We start from the raw sequence: 15,305 nt of genomic DNA on the forward strand, positions 1-15,305 counted from the left end.
GAGGGACCCTGCGGCTCTGCTTCCTTCCTCCCCGCAGCTCATCGAGTACGCCAAGCTAGGGGACACCAACGAGCGCGCCATGCGCATGGCGAATTTCTGGCTGACGGTAAGTACCGCCACCCCTTCCCCATTCCACACAAATCCCTCCTTGTCCCGTCGTCCCCTCCTCGTGCAGCTCCGGTGCTGGAGCTGAGCGTGTCGCCCCGCAGGAGAAGGACCTCATCCACAAGCTGTTCAAGGTGCTGGCACCACGGTTCCAGCCTCACCCCGGCAGCTACACCCGCCTGCTGCAGATCCCCAACCGGGATGGCCTTGACCGCGCCAAGATGGCGGTCATCGAGCTCAAGGGGAACCCCTTCCCACCGCTCATCCGCCCGCGCCGTGACTCCGAGAAGACATTGCTCAACCAGCTCCTGAAGGGCTACCGTGAGGACATGCAGCGCACAGCAGCCCCGCAGGCCCCCGAGGGCACCCCTGTCTAGGCATCCCCCTCTGCCCTAAGGGAGGGCAGGGACGGGGCTCTGGCTGAGCTGCCCCTGCAGCAGCCAGCTTGTTGCTGTCCTGGAACACTGGAGGGGAAGGTGTCCCAGAAGGCCTGAAGGTTGATTGCTAACCTTGAGTTGCTGTGACGGGGCCAGAAGCTCAAGGTTTACTTGCTTCTTCCTGTGGTTTGAATAGAGACTCAGCAAGAGAAGGAAATCAAGCTGGGAGCTCTCATGGTTTATATTCTCGGTGTAAATAAACTCTGTGCAGAAAGTGAGTCTGCTTCTGTTTGCATTATGTTCTTACACACATGAATTAGTAACTTATTCCAGCAAAGACTGGGTTTCTGACAGCTTCTGGTCCAACAGCCTGACTCTCTGAGGCAGCATCTCTACTTCCATGTGACAGAGCTACAGTGTTTTCTAGAAGCCTGTGTGCAGCCTTTCAGGGCGTGAAGTGCAGTGAAATTCAAGTTAGTTTTGCTGTTTCAGAAGCACTGAATGCAAATAGGATGGTAGCACCAAGATAAGTCTTAAAAGAGGCAGCACCAAAGGAACTTTTGGTCTAATGAGGAGGCAATGTGGGCAGGAATAATGGTCATCTCTACCAAGAGTTTGGTAGACATCTCATCCTCAGGTTACAAGAAATCTGTGTATTACCCTATTAGAACAAAAAGGGAGAGTAGCAGAACTTCTTCAGAGAATGATAAAACTACTGGGAGATAAGAAACTTAAATTGTTAGCTTTGTCTTTGATGTGAAGTACAGCCAGTACTTGGAAGTCCTAGCTGTGGCTTCTGGCTGGAAAAAAAAAAAAAAAAAGGACAAAAACCCCCAGATACACTGATCCTTTCTCCCTCCTAAGTGTCACAAGCTAGGCCAAATGAGTAATGTTATGTAGTGAGTGAGTTGTATGGGAAGACCCAAAACAACAAAACTATAAGTGATGTTAACTTAAAATTTGGTAATTCTTTCTTCAGGACATTGAGTTTACGCAGTATCACTTCTGTTTTAATGACTTCTAGTGAGAAATTAAAGATGTGTGGTACTGTTTAAAGAAGAAGAAAGAAGAGTCAACGTCTAAAAAAGTCTGTTCCAGAGACACCTTAATCTTTATATTTCTTACGACCTTGAAATTGCTCTCCTTGCAGTTGATGACCTAACATCTTGTTCACACATTTTTTTCCCCTTCAATAGATGAACCAAACTGCTATTTCTGCAGACCTTCCACATTATTAAAAGTCAGTGCCTTAATGTTAAATTACCAAGAATAATAGCCTATACGTATTTCTTCCTTAAATTAATCTTTCATCCTATTAAACTGTACCCTAGTGCATTACCAGTGACTAACTACCCAGAACGCTGACTGAATCCCTCTGGAGATTTTTGCTGTGCTTCAGGCGTGGGGATGCTGCCCAAGTTTTTCACAGTAGCATTTCAAAGCAATAAGGCTACTGCGTGCCTTGAAGGCAAAGGCAAGTGATGTTTCACCTGTTTAATGTCTTAGGATTCAGACTGAAAATGTGAATCCTGTTTGATAAGCATAAGTCGATGTTACCTACCAGTTTATTTTGGACAGTTCAGCAGATTAGCTTTTCTGTGGGATTGATGAGAAACTGAGAGGTAGGACTTTAAGGACTGAATTATTTTCCCTCGATCTGCCCACCTGTCACTTTCTTAGAGGAGGAGGGACAATAGCTGTCAAACTATTTTGGTAGGAAACTGAAGGATATGAATGATAAAAATAATCCAAGGGAGGAAGATGACTGTGGCCCTGTAGCGCTAGCTGAAAATACAGTGTTATGCCCACATTACTGTTAACCAAAACATCCATTCTGATCAAAGGAGCCAGAAGCAAGGGCAGGTAGACTGATTTAGAAAGACAGCTGGATAATAACATTTAATGAGGGAAACAAGTCAGGGGCTTTTCTGCTTGTCCTTAAATTAATAACTTGAGGTTAAAAAAAAAAAAGTGTAGAAAAGCTAGAAGCTTCTAAGCCAGGTTGGGGAAAAGTTTTGATACAGACTCTTGATGTACAAATCCTTAGTGTGCATACCTAATTTTTGCAATATCTGTATTAAGATTAGGACAGCTGACAAAGCATTTATAATCTCACAGGCACGCTGTGTAGTCCTTCTAAATGCAACTCTCCTAAGATTGTGTAGGCTTCTACCAAAAGGGGCGGTTGTCCTCCCCGTCTGTCTTGTACTCAGGTGGGTCAGGCTTTCAGCTGCCTGTAGAAGAAAACAAAGGGGAAGTTTACTGTTAAAACATGAAATCTGTTCTTACTATTCCTTTGTATCCTGGCTGCCAGAGTCAGCTCTTTTCTATCACCCTTATAACCATGTAACATATGCCAATATGCAGGTCCATATGATCATTTTAATGTTCTTCCCCCTTCCCTCAGCCCCTTCTACCTCTGGAAAATAGATGCCTACCTGACTGCAGTTGTGAGACTCTGATACCAGTCATTAATATCTTGTTGGTCGCTGGACATCAATAACAACGTCTTGTGTGGAAAGGAAAGCTGAAAGGCAAACAGAACCTGGTGCCACTCTGTGACATTTCTTGCCAAGGCAGCAACTCCGATAAAAGGAGAGCGATCACCACTGAACTCAACTCAGCCCTGTATGCTGATTTCCATCTTTTTTCTTACCCAGATAGAAAAATTTAGCATTGGTACTGGGAGAAGCCAGAGGCTGGACAGTACAGAGCAAGTGCCAGTCTTGTTCGTTCCTTCCAGCTACAGATGACAGCTCACTTTAACTTAATAGGGTGTTTGGAAGTGGGCGATTACAGTCCTCGGCAGCTCTTCATCCAGTTTTCCCCCATATTCCAAGCTGCCACTAGGGGTCCTTTCACCACCACCATGTACAGATCACGGCTTGCCCAGAGTCTTCCTTCTCATATCTCACGGAATGAGCTAAAACAGCCCCCAGGCGCTGCAGCCTGGGAAATCCTGAACTTGAACCCCTACCTAAGGCATCAGTCCCAGTCAAAGACCCTGCAGGCCTCAGGGAGTTACATGCACAAGCAATATCTTTCGTAATAATACCCACATCTTTTCACATTCTCTGTTTTTCAGGGTTTTCTAGAAGCTCAGTCCACAGTGAGTGTAATGCTACATATTCATTGTCACAATTGTGGAGCTGTCCCCACAAACATGTGGCTCTGATGAGGGCATGTCAGAGTCTTATCAGACCTTCCTCACCTGAGCTAAGTGAAGCAACCAGCAACCTGTACGCCAGAGTTCTCAGGAAGGCCTACGCCATGAAGGGAAAAGGACCTATGCCACTCGAGAAGGGTTGCCCTAATTCAGGCTAGTTCATTGCATTGACTGTTGTCACCACTCTCATCATCTCAGTCCTGCTGCTGCTGAGATGGCAAGAGACCCACTTCGCAAGTCTGACTCCACTGATGCTTCTGCAGGGCAGAAGGGGGAAGACTTACACTGAGGAGCCCTCCCTGGCTCTGCGTGTGGCCGAACACTTTATCCACGAAGCACTGGTGAAGCGGGTAGACAGCCTGGCATGCCAGTTTGTTCGAGTTCAGCGGGTGCAGTGGGTGGCAGGGCTTTGTTGCAATAAGGATATCAGAAAAAAGGAAGAACATCCTGCGCTTCAGCTCTTCTCCCTTTGAAGGCACCACCAAAAGCCAGCCTTCCCGGATATACCAGCGCCCTAGGCATGCAAGGGAAATGAAGACAGCTGTCAGATCGTCACTGAGGGGGAAAAAAGAATGTAATGAGACAAACAGGAACACAGTGAGCTCCCCTTGTAGGTTACCAGGTTCTACATCCATCACAGCCACTAGAAGGCAGTATCACCTGCACAGATAGCGCCCATGCAGAAGCAGTAATCGGCCCAAAACTTTTAGTATATGACAAGCAGACTGAAGTTGTTATAAATCTACTGTGTTAATTAAGAGGATATTATGATAAGCAATTCTGTTTAAAGAGACCAGAACAAAAACATGGTTTGAAAATGGTATGCATACCTTTAAACTAGCATAAACCTTCAGAAAACACACTATCTTAAATTGTGTTGCCCAATGTCATTAGCAGTGAAAGAGAAGTTAGCCTAAGCTTTGAACATTTATTATTTTTCCATTGTTTTGTGCATGCCAATTTCCCTTGTGCATGCCAATTAAAAGAAAAAAAAAAGTTTTGCGGGTCATCTAACTATATACAGACCTCCAGCAATCAACAGATTACAGAATGCAGATTACTGTTCTAATGAGAAGACAGCAAAGGTGATACAAAATAACATATTAAAAGGAAGGTCTGAACAGGCAACCTTATCAACCTTCTGCTACAGAATACAGTCCAGTGTCATCTACCCATGAAATTAATTGCAATAAAACAAAAGGCAGAGAAATCAGCCAATCTGATAAACATAGTTGTAGGCAGCAATAAAAAAAATGGTGTCTACACAAAATGGAATAATTAAAGCAAAGCCTCTAACTAGAAGGATGATTGCACAAGATAGCCATCAACTCATGGGAATTATGAAGACACCTGCCAATAAGATTATTTATAAGAACATAAAGCCATAACAAGGTGTTGCCTTGTCTGGCCTTGTCTGGAAGACACCTGCCAGAGAATTTCAGCCACTGTTTTTTGTGCCTTAGCTTTTGGCTGAGCTAGTAAGTACCTTTCAGAAAACAACACAATTTTTATGGATTGTGTCTTACTTAGTATGCTACAGTCACAAACATAGAGGCAAATGAATTCCTGCTTAGCTTACTCCACAGGAACCACTCCTCTTGTCTGAATAAGAAACTAAGAAAAAGACGGGTGACATGCAGGAATCAGTCCAAGATTAAAAAACAAATGGAAAGAAAGCATCAGCAGCATGGGGCTGGACTCTGAACTGTTTCCTTCAGGATAAGCTGTGATCAGACTCCCTGGCATACAGTCTCAGCTGGCCTGTGCTGGCAGTCTTGGGATCCATGTTCAGGATTCCCAGGGGCACATGATTTAGGAAATTCTTGTGAAAGGAGGGCAAGGAAATATACCTAGGGAAGCTCAGGATGACAGAACAGTTAAGGAGGCAGTTCTGGCCAAGATGGTATTTGACCCATATATGTAAGGCAGCAAGCAAAGCAGCGTCTCTTTTCATTGGGACCAGTACATCTCAGAGACACTGCCAAACATGAGACACCCAACTCCAAAGCTGCCCCTTCTCTCTGAATGTATAGCATTATGTTTTCTCACCTCTTCCCTCCTAGTAACAGGATGCAATCTTAACGGTTTTGCAAAAGCTAGCTTGTTTCTGGAAAGCTGGCCCAAAACTGTCAAGACCCAGCTGCCTTGTACTTTTCTACTTCTCACATCCAATAGTACCTATTTTATGCCAGCTAATGGAAAACAGGACCGTCACAATTCTCTAGATAATGGAAAGGTGTCTACAGACCCTCAATACTTGCCTTACTATATGTCTCTGAATATTCGGAGACAAAAAAAGCAGTGGACCCAGCACTTTCTATACTGTTTTGGGGTGGGTTTTTGTTTGGGGTTTTTTTTGTGTCATGGTATTACCTTCTTAGTTCTATCATTCAGGATAATTGATTTACCTATTTACTTATGCACTACCCCAATGTAGTCAAGCACCCCCACACATACTTATGGTCACTATAAGCAGAGCACACCTGTGTTAGCTCCCTTTCAGCTAGCACCACCACAAGGATCCTAAGAAGAATGGAAAAGATAGTTGTAAATTAATCTGCCCATTGACTGAGCATCTTCAAGAATAACAACCTCTGACGATTAACCTATTTTTCTACCTGTGCTGGTTTGGTTAGGAGAGAGTTAATTTTCCTCTTAGTAGCTGGTATGGGGCTAGTTTGGATTTGTGCTGAAAACAGCACGGACAATACAGGGATGTTTTAGTTATTGCTGTGTAAGCAGTGTAAGCATTGCTTAGCATCAAGGTCTTTTCTGCTTCTCACACCGCCCCACCAGTGAGCCGGCTGGGGGTGCACAAGAAGTTGGGAGGAGATGGAGCCGGGACAGAGGACCCCAACTGGCCAAATGGATATTCCATACCATACGATGTCATGCTTAGCAATAAAAGCTGGGAGAAGAAGAAGGAAAGGGGGGACATTCGGAGTGATGGTGTTTGTCTTCCTGAGTAACCATTATGCGTGATGGAGCCCTGCTTTCCTGTGCTCGGCTCTAAACACCTGACTGCTGATGGGAAGTAGTGAATGAATTCCTTGCTTTGTTTGCATGCATAGCTTTTCTTTTACCTGCTAAACTGTTTTTATCTAAACCCATGAGTTTTCTTACTTTTACTCTTCCAATTCTCTCCCCCATCCCACTGGGGGAAGTTTTTTTCCACATATATTAATTACCACCGCATTCACAAGTACCTGGAGGTGTGCCTTAGAGACCTTTAGACACAGTGACTTTAATGCTCCTCTCCAGCTGCAGCACTGTTTCTAGATGACCTCTGCAATAGCAGTGTCTAGTGAGGGCACAGGTGAAGCCCCAAGTGACCGTTTCATAATTGCTCAGACTGGACACATTTCTCACAATATTCCATATGTAGCTTGGAGTGTGTTCGGGGCATGGAGAGCACCCGGTCACACAAGAGGTCATAAAGAAAACTGTTATCCAATTAGATGATCTTACATGCCAGTGACTGTGACTTTATATATCTCAGCTATCAACACAAACACTGATTTCTGGCACAGTTTAACCATACAGATAAAGGAAGATTCTTCATGTTAAGGGTGTGAATACAATTCCATAAAGCTTGAAGATTAAGGTGAAAAACACCTCAGTTCTTCGGTCCTGATACTCAGAAATCTGTGGCTCCTGCAATGGAGTAGAGACAACACCACTACTTAGAATCTTCCAAAATTATTTCATTCTCACCCAGGACTTACACTCCTGACCTCCTTAGATTCCTGTTAGTAAATTTCTGACCACATGTCATCAGCTTCTCCTATCTGAATGTCAGGCTATTAAGATGCTGCTTATCCTTACTCAAAAATTCTTAATTAAAAAAAAAATGTTGCTTGAATTACTAGTTATATTCCTTCACCACCTACATATAGAATTTGGGCAGAAGGAGAAAACTGGTTAATGTGAGTTGAGTCAGAGATGAAGGTAAGCACATCTCCAGTTATCTCAGCTTGGCAGAAGAAAAACAAAGCTGTCAGTAAGACCCACCTGGAGTCAAAACCTGGGTCTTTTGTCCTTTGAGCAGTTTCTGAACCCGAAGTAGCTGCAATGAGTTCTCTCTCTTATGAATGATGTCTTGGACCCACCAAGCTACTTCAGAAACAGATTTCACAGCCTCTGAAATTACAGCAGCATATTCTGAGGTTATCACAAATGAACACATATTAGGCCTTGTCTATTTTGCTGTGAAAAGATAAGAAATAAAGAAGCAAATGTTTTAAACCAAATATCAACAACAGATTTGTTCAGTAATATCAGCAGGAGATTGGACTAGATGACCTCCAGAGGCTTCTCTCCAGCCAACACTTCTGTGGTTCTAGAAAACATTTATGTGCCAATGGAACTTTAGACAGAGGAATAATTTCCTGGATTTGGAAGCAAAAACAGGAAAAATGCCCCACAAGTGGTGTTAACTGCTAGTAAATATGAGATGAAGGACATGAATTATCCCAGAAAACTGAGGAACATGACCAATAGAGTCATAGAATGGTTTGGTTTGGAAGGAACATTTAAAGATCATCTAGCCCAACTCCCCTGCCACAGACAGAAACATTTTTCACTAGATCAGGTTGCTCAAATCCCTGTCCAACCTGACCTTGAACACTTCCAGTGATGGGGTGTTGACAACTTCCCCGGGCAGCCTGTTCCAGTGTCTCACCACCCTCGTCATAAAAAATAGAGCTGCCATTTCTCTGACCTAACCCCCAGGCCACTTCCCCAGTCGGTTACTCTACATTTTTATTCCCAATGTGTTCTCAGGAACATCTTGTTTAAGACGGAGAAGGGAAATAGTAATCCACTAGAACCCCAGAGAAAGGAATATTTTTCTTCTTGTGGAACTAAACAGAAGATGAGAATCCAAATGTTATTAGCAAGGAGGCCAACACTGATGAGAGTGCCAGCATCTACAGGTGGAATCATACTTGCAAGTCTCTGGTACTCAGCACTGTCTGGGCTGGTGTTCTCCAGCAGGTCTCTGAAGAAATGCTTGTACCTAAGATAGAGAGAGCAGCTCTATTTCACAAAAAGATACCAGGAACAGCAGCATCTCCTATTAGTGACAGAGTGATGAACAACACTCCACCAGGAGAGGGAGTACACACCTCTAAACCTAACCAAGCAGTATTCGGTCACAATTCTTTGATCACATTCCTTTTATCTTCACATTTATCAACTAAAGTAACCCAAGCATTTTATACATTTGCAAGCCTTTGGCATTTCCTGGCGATCTGATAAAAGCAACCTCACGTATCACTTAAGTTCATGAGACTCTCTCAGCATTCACATAAAAATACCTTCAGTAACTGGCAAATTTCTCTTTGAACTATTTAAAATTTTTTATGTCTGAATGGTAGCATTCATACCATATGTTTCCTGCCTGCACAAGAAAATAAAGACATTTCTATAAGAACTAGGAGCTGCCTTTTTCTTTTTTCCTCTCCAGTCTTTACTGGAAAGGATCAGATCTCTGCAATGCTTTCTCCTAATAAAGTCTAACTATTTTCAGTCTGAAATGACAGAATAAATGTCACATTGTATAGCCTCACCAACTGGCAGAAGTCATATGACCTGCAGTATATGTAACAGAGTTTCGAAGAACTTCGAACATGAAAGAGCTGATTAATGAAAAAGTTAGACCTTCTGTTAAAAAGCCAACATTTTTCCAAATTGTTGGACAGCAACAAATATACTGCTATTTTAGAAATTTAAAGGAACAATCCAAAGAATTACAGTAAAAAGAAAGTTTATAAACATAAGAGAAGCTGATTAAAAAGATTACATAAACCTACTTGAAAAACCGTGGTACGCTCACTGCGAGTTATTTTCAAAGAAATGAGGCTCTCAATCTCTCACATTGGCTTTAGCGTGGATAAGATCATTGTTGAAAAGCAGCTACTTGCTCTACAGCAGCAGCAGCACTGGGGTTCCCAGCAAACTACCTGTGTTTTGTATTACTCATATACCCTCCCCAACAAAGGGCAGCCCTTAAGGACATAGAGGACTCGCCTCCTGCAGTCAGCCTGCCTCTTCAAAGGGGAGATGATGCCTCAAGGGATGAATGCAGCAATCCAGACTGGATCTGTCCAGGGCTCAGACAACTGCAATAGGTACCAAATCGGAGGAAAGCATGTGGCCCTGATAACCAGAGAGGGGAGAAAAGCTCCCCCGGGATTATTAATCTCATCTCTCTCCAAAAGCAACCATCTACAGGAGAGTAGAGTCACAATGCTCCAGGTCAGCAACCCACACAAAAGTGGAGCAAGACCATCTCTGACAGAGCACACCACTTCTGCAGCACTTCAGACAGCTTGCTTTTGTTCAGGGCCTAACTTCAATAGCTTCCTGAGATGACAGAAAGCCTCCACTGCAGTTCTACCCAAGAGCTAGATGAAGGGCTTAGGAGCTGGGGGTAAACACAGCTACCTCTCGGCATTGTCTCCCATCCATGTACACCGATTCCACTTTACAGGCACATCTTCAAGTCTGTTTCATTGCTGTCTATATGCTCCAATTTTGAGACACATTAAGCAACCTTACCTCCCATAGCAACCAAGACACTGTTATGTTCCTTTTTCCCCTCTCATACTAACACCTTGCAGACTCAGAATTGCTTACTTACTGGTGCAACCTCTGCAGGGGCAAAGGAAGCATATCCTCTAGCTTCCTCCCTTGAAACTGAGGTCGAGTCTCCTGGAGCTTCTTAAACCGCCGGAATGACTTATTTTTCCTCAATTGCTCCTGTGTGCAACAGAAAAGACATAGCTTTGAGACTATAGAAAGAAATAAACGCTCTAGACAGCACCAGAGCTTGGAACAATTAAAACTTCTAAACTTAGAATTTAGGACTCCAGTCCTAAATGCAAGCATCAACAACTTCTTTTGTAGCCATGGGCAAACAATTTTTTCTCCTGACCACCATTTCCCAGCGAGTAATGGAAGCGATATCCTCTCTTCGTATGTGCACAGCAGTATAAAACTAGTATATTCAGCAAATGGAAACAAAGAAAAAAAGGAAGGTTGACTCAGACAGGAAAACCTGTGGCTTTTTGCTACTCATTTCAAGACAAAGCAATGCAGCCCCACATTCCCATCACCTCAAGGCAAGTATCCAAAATGGCTTCTTCTCTTTGGAAATCAAAAGTGTGAACATGTGCAGGCAAACAGAACAGAAGGACATCCCAGTACATCCTGCAGCTGGGAAAAAGCATGGACAAAACTGGAAGTCAGATGGTTTAAATTCCAGATACAGCTGTCAGGACTTTGGAATAAAAATTTATCCTTCTGAAATTTCTTGGAAGACAGGTTGTATTTGCAGACGTAAGCGGGAAAGAAAAATTTTTCTTCTACCATGAAAAAAAATGGGAAGGAAAAGGAAATCCTACTGTTAGGATACAGTTAGTGGTAGTGGGAAAGACTAGGAGACCTGATAATACTCCAGAAAGAGATCACTGTCCCCTAGTGTTCCCACCACAAACTCTCCAGGCTTGCCAGCCAAGGAGGAGTGGGAGTAAACACAGAACTCTGTTTGAGAAAGCTGTGTTCAACATATGCACATACATACACAAACACCTGAAACAAGCTTAAAAAATCTCAAGCTCTAAATAAATAGAGAAGTTTTCACCTTTCTATTACGGAAGAAAGACCAAAAAAACAGCAGAAGCCCAGAAAAAAGAAGAAGAAAACTGATCACTCCGGAAACAGAAGAAAAAGGGAAGCATGCAGCTGTTTCACAGAATGGAGAAAGAGGGAAGAAAGAATATGAAGAATAAAGGAGATATTACCTTCAAGGTTTTATTTGCCTGCTCCAAATTCTCAGCGTAGTGGCCATAAAGCTCCAGATTCTGACAAAAATTTTCCAGTCCTGGTCCCAAATTCCCTCTCTCCAGGTGAAGCAACAGAACACTGTGCACAAGCAAAGATAGCTTATGAGGGGTACATTACTGATGGTATTTTCACAGCTCTCTCTGGTTCACTCCTATGCTGACCTTCCTTTGTCAGTCTCCACCTCGCAGACAGTTTCTGTGCCAAATATGTGCTTGGTCACAGAGTAAGCCACAGAGAACATCCCTTAAAAATACTATGGAGGAGGTTTACTGGGTTTAAACCACTATCCAGAGAGCAACTGGGCATCTGGGTATGTGGATACAGATCAGCAGCTTCCTGGGTACACCTGCAAGCACCACCAAGGCTAGCAGTGCTACAAGAGAATGCCTGCTTTACAAGGTGTTAGCCTCACTTCCTGAAATCTTACTTTCTCATCAATACAGGGTCCTCTGCATATAATCACAGGGATCACCTCAGTCTGTTCACTTACTGGCTGGCCGAATATATGGATTCCAGGGGTCCAAATATGGTTTCCAACACAGCAGGTTTCAGAGTCCCTTTGGCTTTTAAAATTGTCACAAAGAACTAAGTAGGAAAAAAGAGAGAATTTCAAACAGGTAAAATTCAAAGGTCATTCAAAGGTTATTCTTGGCACACAGCAGAAGCAAGAAGTTGCAGCCTGCACACTCTTGAGGTCAAAAGGATATCAAATATTGTGAATACCTTCTTTTGAATATTTATCATCAGATGTAAGCCATTAGGTAACTTTGACCATAACTGTAAACATGTGGAACAGCACTACAGCATTGATGGAGCCTATTTCAGTATTCCCAGATGCATCTGTTTTTCCCCACCTTGTTAATAATTCATCTTTGTCTTGTCTGTGCCCCTATGTTTCAAACATCTCAGGCATCTTAAGCTGAGTCCCCTGCACAAGCAAAACTGTAAGAGATTTATGTCTGGGTACAGACCAAACCCAAGGGGCCAAAACCATGAGCTATCGGATATTACAGCAGAGGTAAAAGAAAAACAACAAAAAAACCTTTCAGCCCCAGCAGTTGTACCATGCGGTAGAGATGTAGCAAAGTCTTGCACTTGTCCCTTCCTCATGACAACACAAACAAGTACGTGCTGCCTGAAGGTACCCATATATTAGAAGGGGCCATAATACTCACTGTGACCACCAAATCCAGCTGTTCAAGGTATTTGTGTTCTGTTTCCAGCAGCTCCTTGGCTGTCCGGCTGCGCTTTCTCTCCCAGCGAGCCCTCTGCTCTTCAACAGTGTTTAATCCGGCCATAAACGGCAGGGACAAGTCACTCATGGCAGCCTCTGAGCTGACATACAGAAATGTAACTGATCCTGGAGAGCCAAGAGAGATGGACATACAACAGATGCGCAACCTAAGCTGCAGGGTAGGATTCTGAGCTACAAACTCTACACTATACTATGAAAGAAGGGAAGTAAATTGCCAGCAACCATTATTAACAGTTTACTTCTGCATTCCTACCTGCAGGTAAGCCCTGCATGAATCAGAGGAACAGTGTTAGAAGGACCAGACAGTGAAAGCAAGAGCAGTACATTACGATACATCTGTAAACAAATCTCAAGCGTAAATTCCACCCACAAATTGCTTCTTCCTGTTCTTTGCCCCATTCTTCAATCAAAATTCCCAATAAACCCAAGGAAGTTGACAGACAGGAGGTACTGCAGGTAGGAGTGGAAAACAGCCATAAGACTTGTGCTGGGGGAAGAAGAGAGAGAGAAAGGCAGCACTCTTGCTTGTTTTCCCATGGAAGTTCCCAAGATGCAAGGGGTTTGCAATGTCATTTTCCAACAATCATTTGTGGTTTCAGAGATGAGAGAGACTGAGCAACTGCTGTAAATCACATTATCCACTTATTAACCAGCTTTGCTGCTGCTCTTCTCTTCTGCAAGAGCATCATCGTTTTGCTACAGAAAAAAACACTCCTTCTTTTATCACCCTCTCTCAGAGAAAGAGGCATGTGTTAGCAGAGCACCAGTTAAATATTGCTCTGCTTTTTGATCAAAAGGCAGTGCAGGCTGTTGGCACACTTACCACAGCACAAAGTCTTAAGTTTCTCTGGAAGCTGAGATACCTCCACATACATGGACGAGCTATATTAATACAGAAAGATGTGTTGTCGTAGAGAAGGGAATTTGCTAAATACAGTCTTCCAGAGACATTTCAGATATCTAAATCAATGTCTGAAACAAAAGCTTCACATCAAACAAGTACCAAGGCTCATTTAATGAGTTAGCAAAAGTCCAGATAGTCCAGAGGGACGTGTGCAGTATTTCATAGTAGCAGGAGCTTCTCCAGAGGCTTATCCTCATATTCGTTCACGACACAACCACAAGCCTAGCCGAGGCCATGTCTTGGTCAAACAGGGTAGGCCTGGCACCCCTGTGGAGGGAGAGGCAGCACTGCAGGGAATACCATGCAAGAGCTTCGGATTAGCATGCGGTTGCAAAGTACTCACCAATAAGAGACTAAAACGCTACCATCTGAAGAGCACCTTTAGCCAGGGAAGGTTGCTGTCATGATTTTCATTTTGAAGCCCAATTTCTTTTAACAAATAATAACTTAAAAAAAAAAGACAGACAAAAAAAAGTCACACCAGTTTTGACCATCTCCTGCTCACATAAAGTGGTGCAAACACTCCCATTATTCCAAAATATATTACATTCTAGTCTGTAGGGCGAGAGCTGTCTGGAGCCCATGGGTAGACTAGAAAATACTTCACCTACACGTGACAGAAGCACCCCAGCTTGCTTCTCTCTTCTCAGAATCAGAATAGAAACCACTGAATACTTTCTGTACAGTTAACTACCTTATGATGCCCCATTAGCAACATCCCCTGCAATGATTCTAAATTTTCTGTTTTGAATATCCTGCAAAAACCTCCCTTTATTACCGCAGCATAGCTACTCTGGATGTCTCAGGAGTGTTAACCACCTCGTGGGTCAGCTCCAGGTGCTGCATAGCTCCACCTCCCATCTCTGAGTATGGGGAGACCTTCCCTCTGCAGAATAAGCTTCCCAAAGCCTTTCAGTTTATCAGTCTTGTCATATAGAGAAACTGGGGAAAGTCTGGCTACATCTGTATTTATTGAGTGCAGGTTCATGGGAGGATAACAGGATGAATGCCATCAGCCAGGCATGAGGAGACTTTCACCTCTCTTATAAGGAAAGGCTGAGAGACCTGGGTCCGTTCAGCCTGGAGAAGGCTGAGAAGGGATCTCATCAATGCTTACAAATATCCAAAGGGCAGGTGTGAAGAGGATGGGGCCAGACTCTTTTCAGTGGTGGCCAGCGACAGGACAAGGGGCAACAGGCACAAACTGGAAGAGGGTAAAATTAGAATAAATATTAGGAAGAAATTTTTCACTCTGAGGGTGGTGGTGAGCCATTGGCACAGGTTGCCCAGGGAAGTTGTGAATGTCCCATCCCTGGAGGTGTTGAAGGCCAGGCTGGATGCGGCTTTGAGCAACCTGGTCTGGTGGGAGGTGTCCCTGCCCATGGCAGGGGGGCTGGAACTCGAAGGTCTTTACAGTCCCTTCAAACCTAAACCACTCTATGAAACTGGAACATGGGAAATTCCATCTGATCATCAGGAAAAACTTTACTTTGAAGGTGACAGAGCACTGGCACAGGCTGCCCAGAGAGGTTGTGGAGTCTCCTTCTCTGGAGATATTCAAAAACCCGCCTGGACGTGTTCCTGTCGTGTTCTGTGATTCTGTGGTTCTGTGTCCAACCTGCTCTGGGTGGCCCGGCCTTCGCGGGGGGG

General features: G+C 43.7%; 2 protein-coding genes across 2 annotated transcripts in view; one reads left to right on the top strand and one right to left on the bottom strand.

Annotated features, from left to right (window-relative positions):
- The window catches only part of MRPL17 (mitochondrial ribosomal protein L17), a 4,432-nt gene extending 3,950 nt beyond the window's left edge, over positions 1–482 (top strand). The window contains exons 2-3 of the mRNA XM_009894234.1: positions 38–106; positions 210–482. Coding sequence (XP_009892536.1) covers positions 38–106; positions 210–482 — 342 coding nt within the window. The remainder of the gene's footprint in view (positions 1–37; positions 107–209) is intronic.
- A 2,218-nt stretch (positions 483–2,700) lies between these two features.
- Positions 2,701–12,853, bottom strand: ARHGEF39 (Rho guanine nucleotide exchange factor (GEF) 39). Its single transcript, XM_009894235.1, has 9 exons — positions 12,672–12,853; positions 11,987–12,081; positions 11,454–11,574; positions 10,292–10,410; positions 8,595–8,665; positions 7,660–7,788; positions 3,933–4,162; positions 2,921–3,009; positions 2,701–2,716 (listed from the first exon to the last, which is right to left on the bottom strand). The coding sequence occupies exons 1-9, from the start codon at positions 12,816–12,818 to the stop codon at positions 2,701–2,703; spliced, it is 1,017 nt and encodes a 338-aa protein (XP_009892537.1). The 5' UTR covers positions 12,819–12,853.
- Positions 12,854–15,305: the final 2,452 nt, after the last annotated feature.

Source organism: Charadrius vociferus, unplaced genomic scaffold (assembly GCF_000708025.1).
Source record: "Charadrius vociferus isolate BGI_N301 unplaced genomic scaffold, ASM70802v2 scaffold70, whole genome shotgun sequence".
In the NCBI taxonomy this organism is placed as follows: Eukaryota; Metazoa; Chordata; class Aves; order Charadriiformes; family Charadriidae; genus Charadrius; species Charadrius vociferus.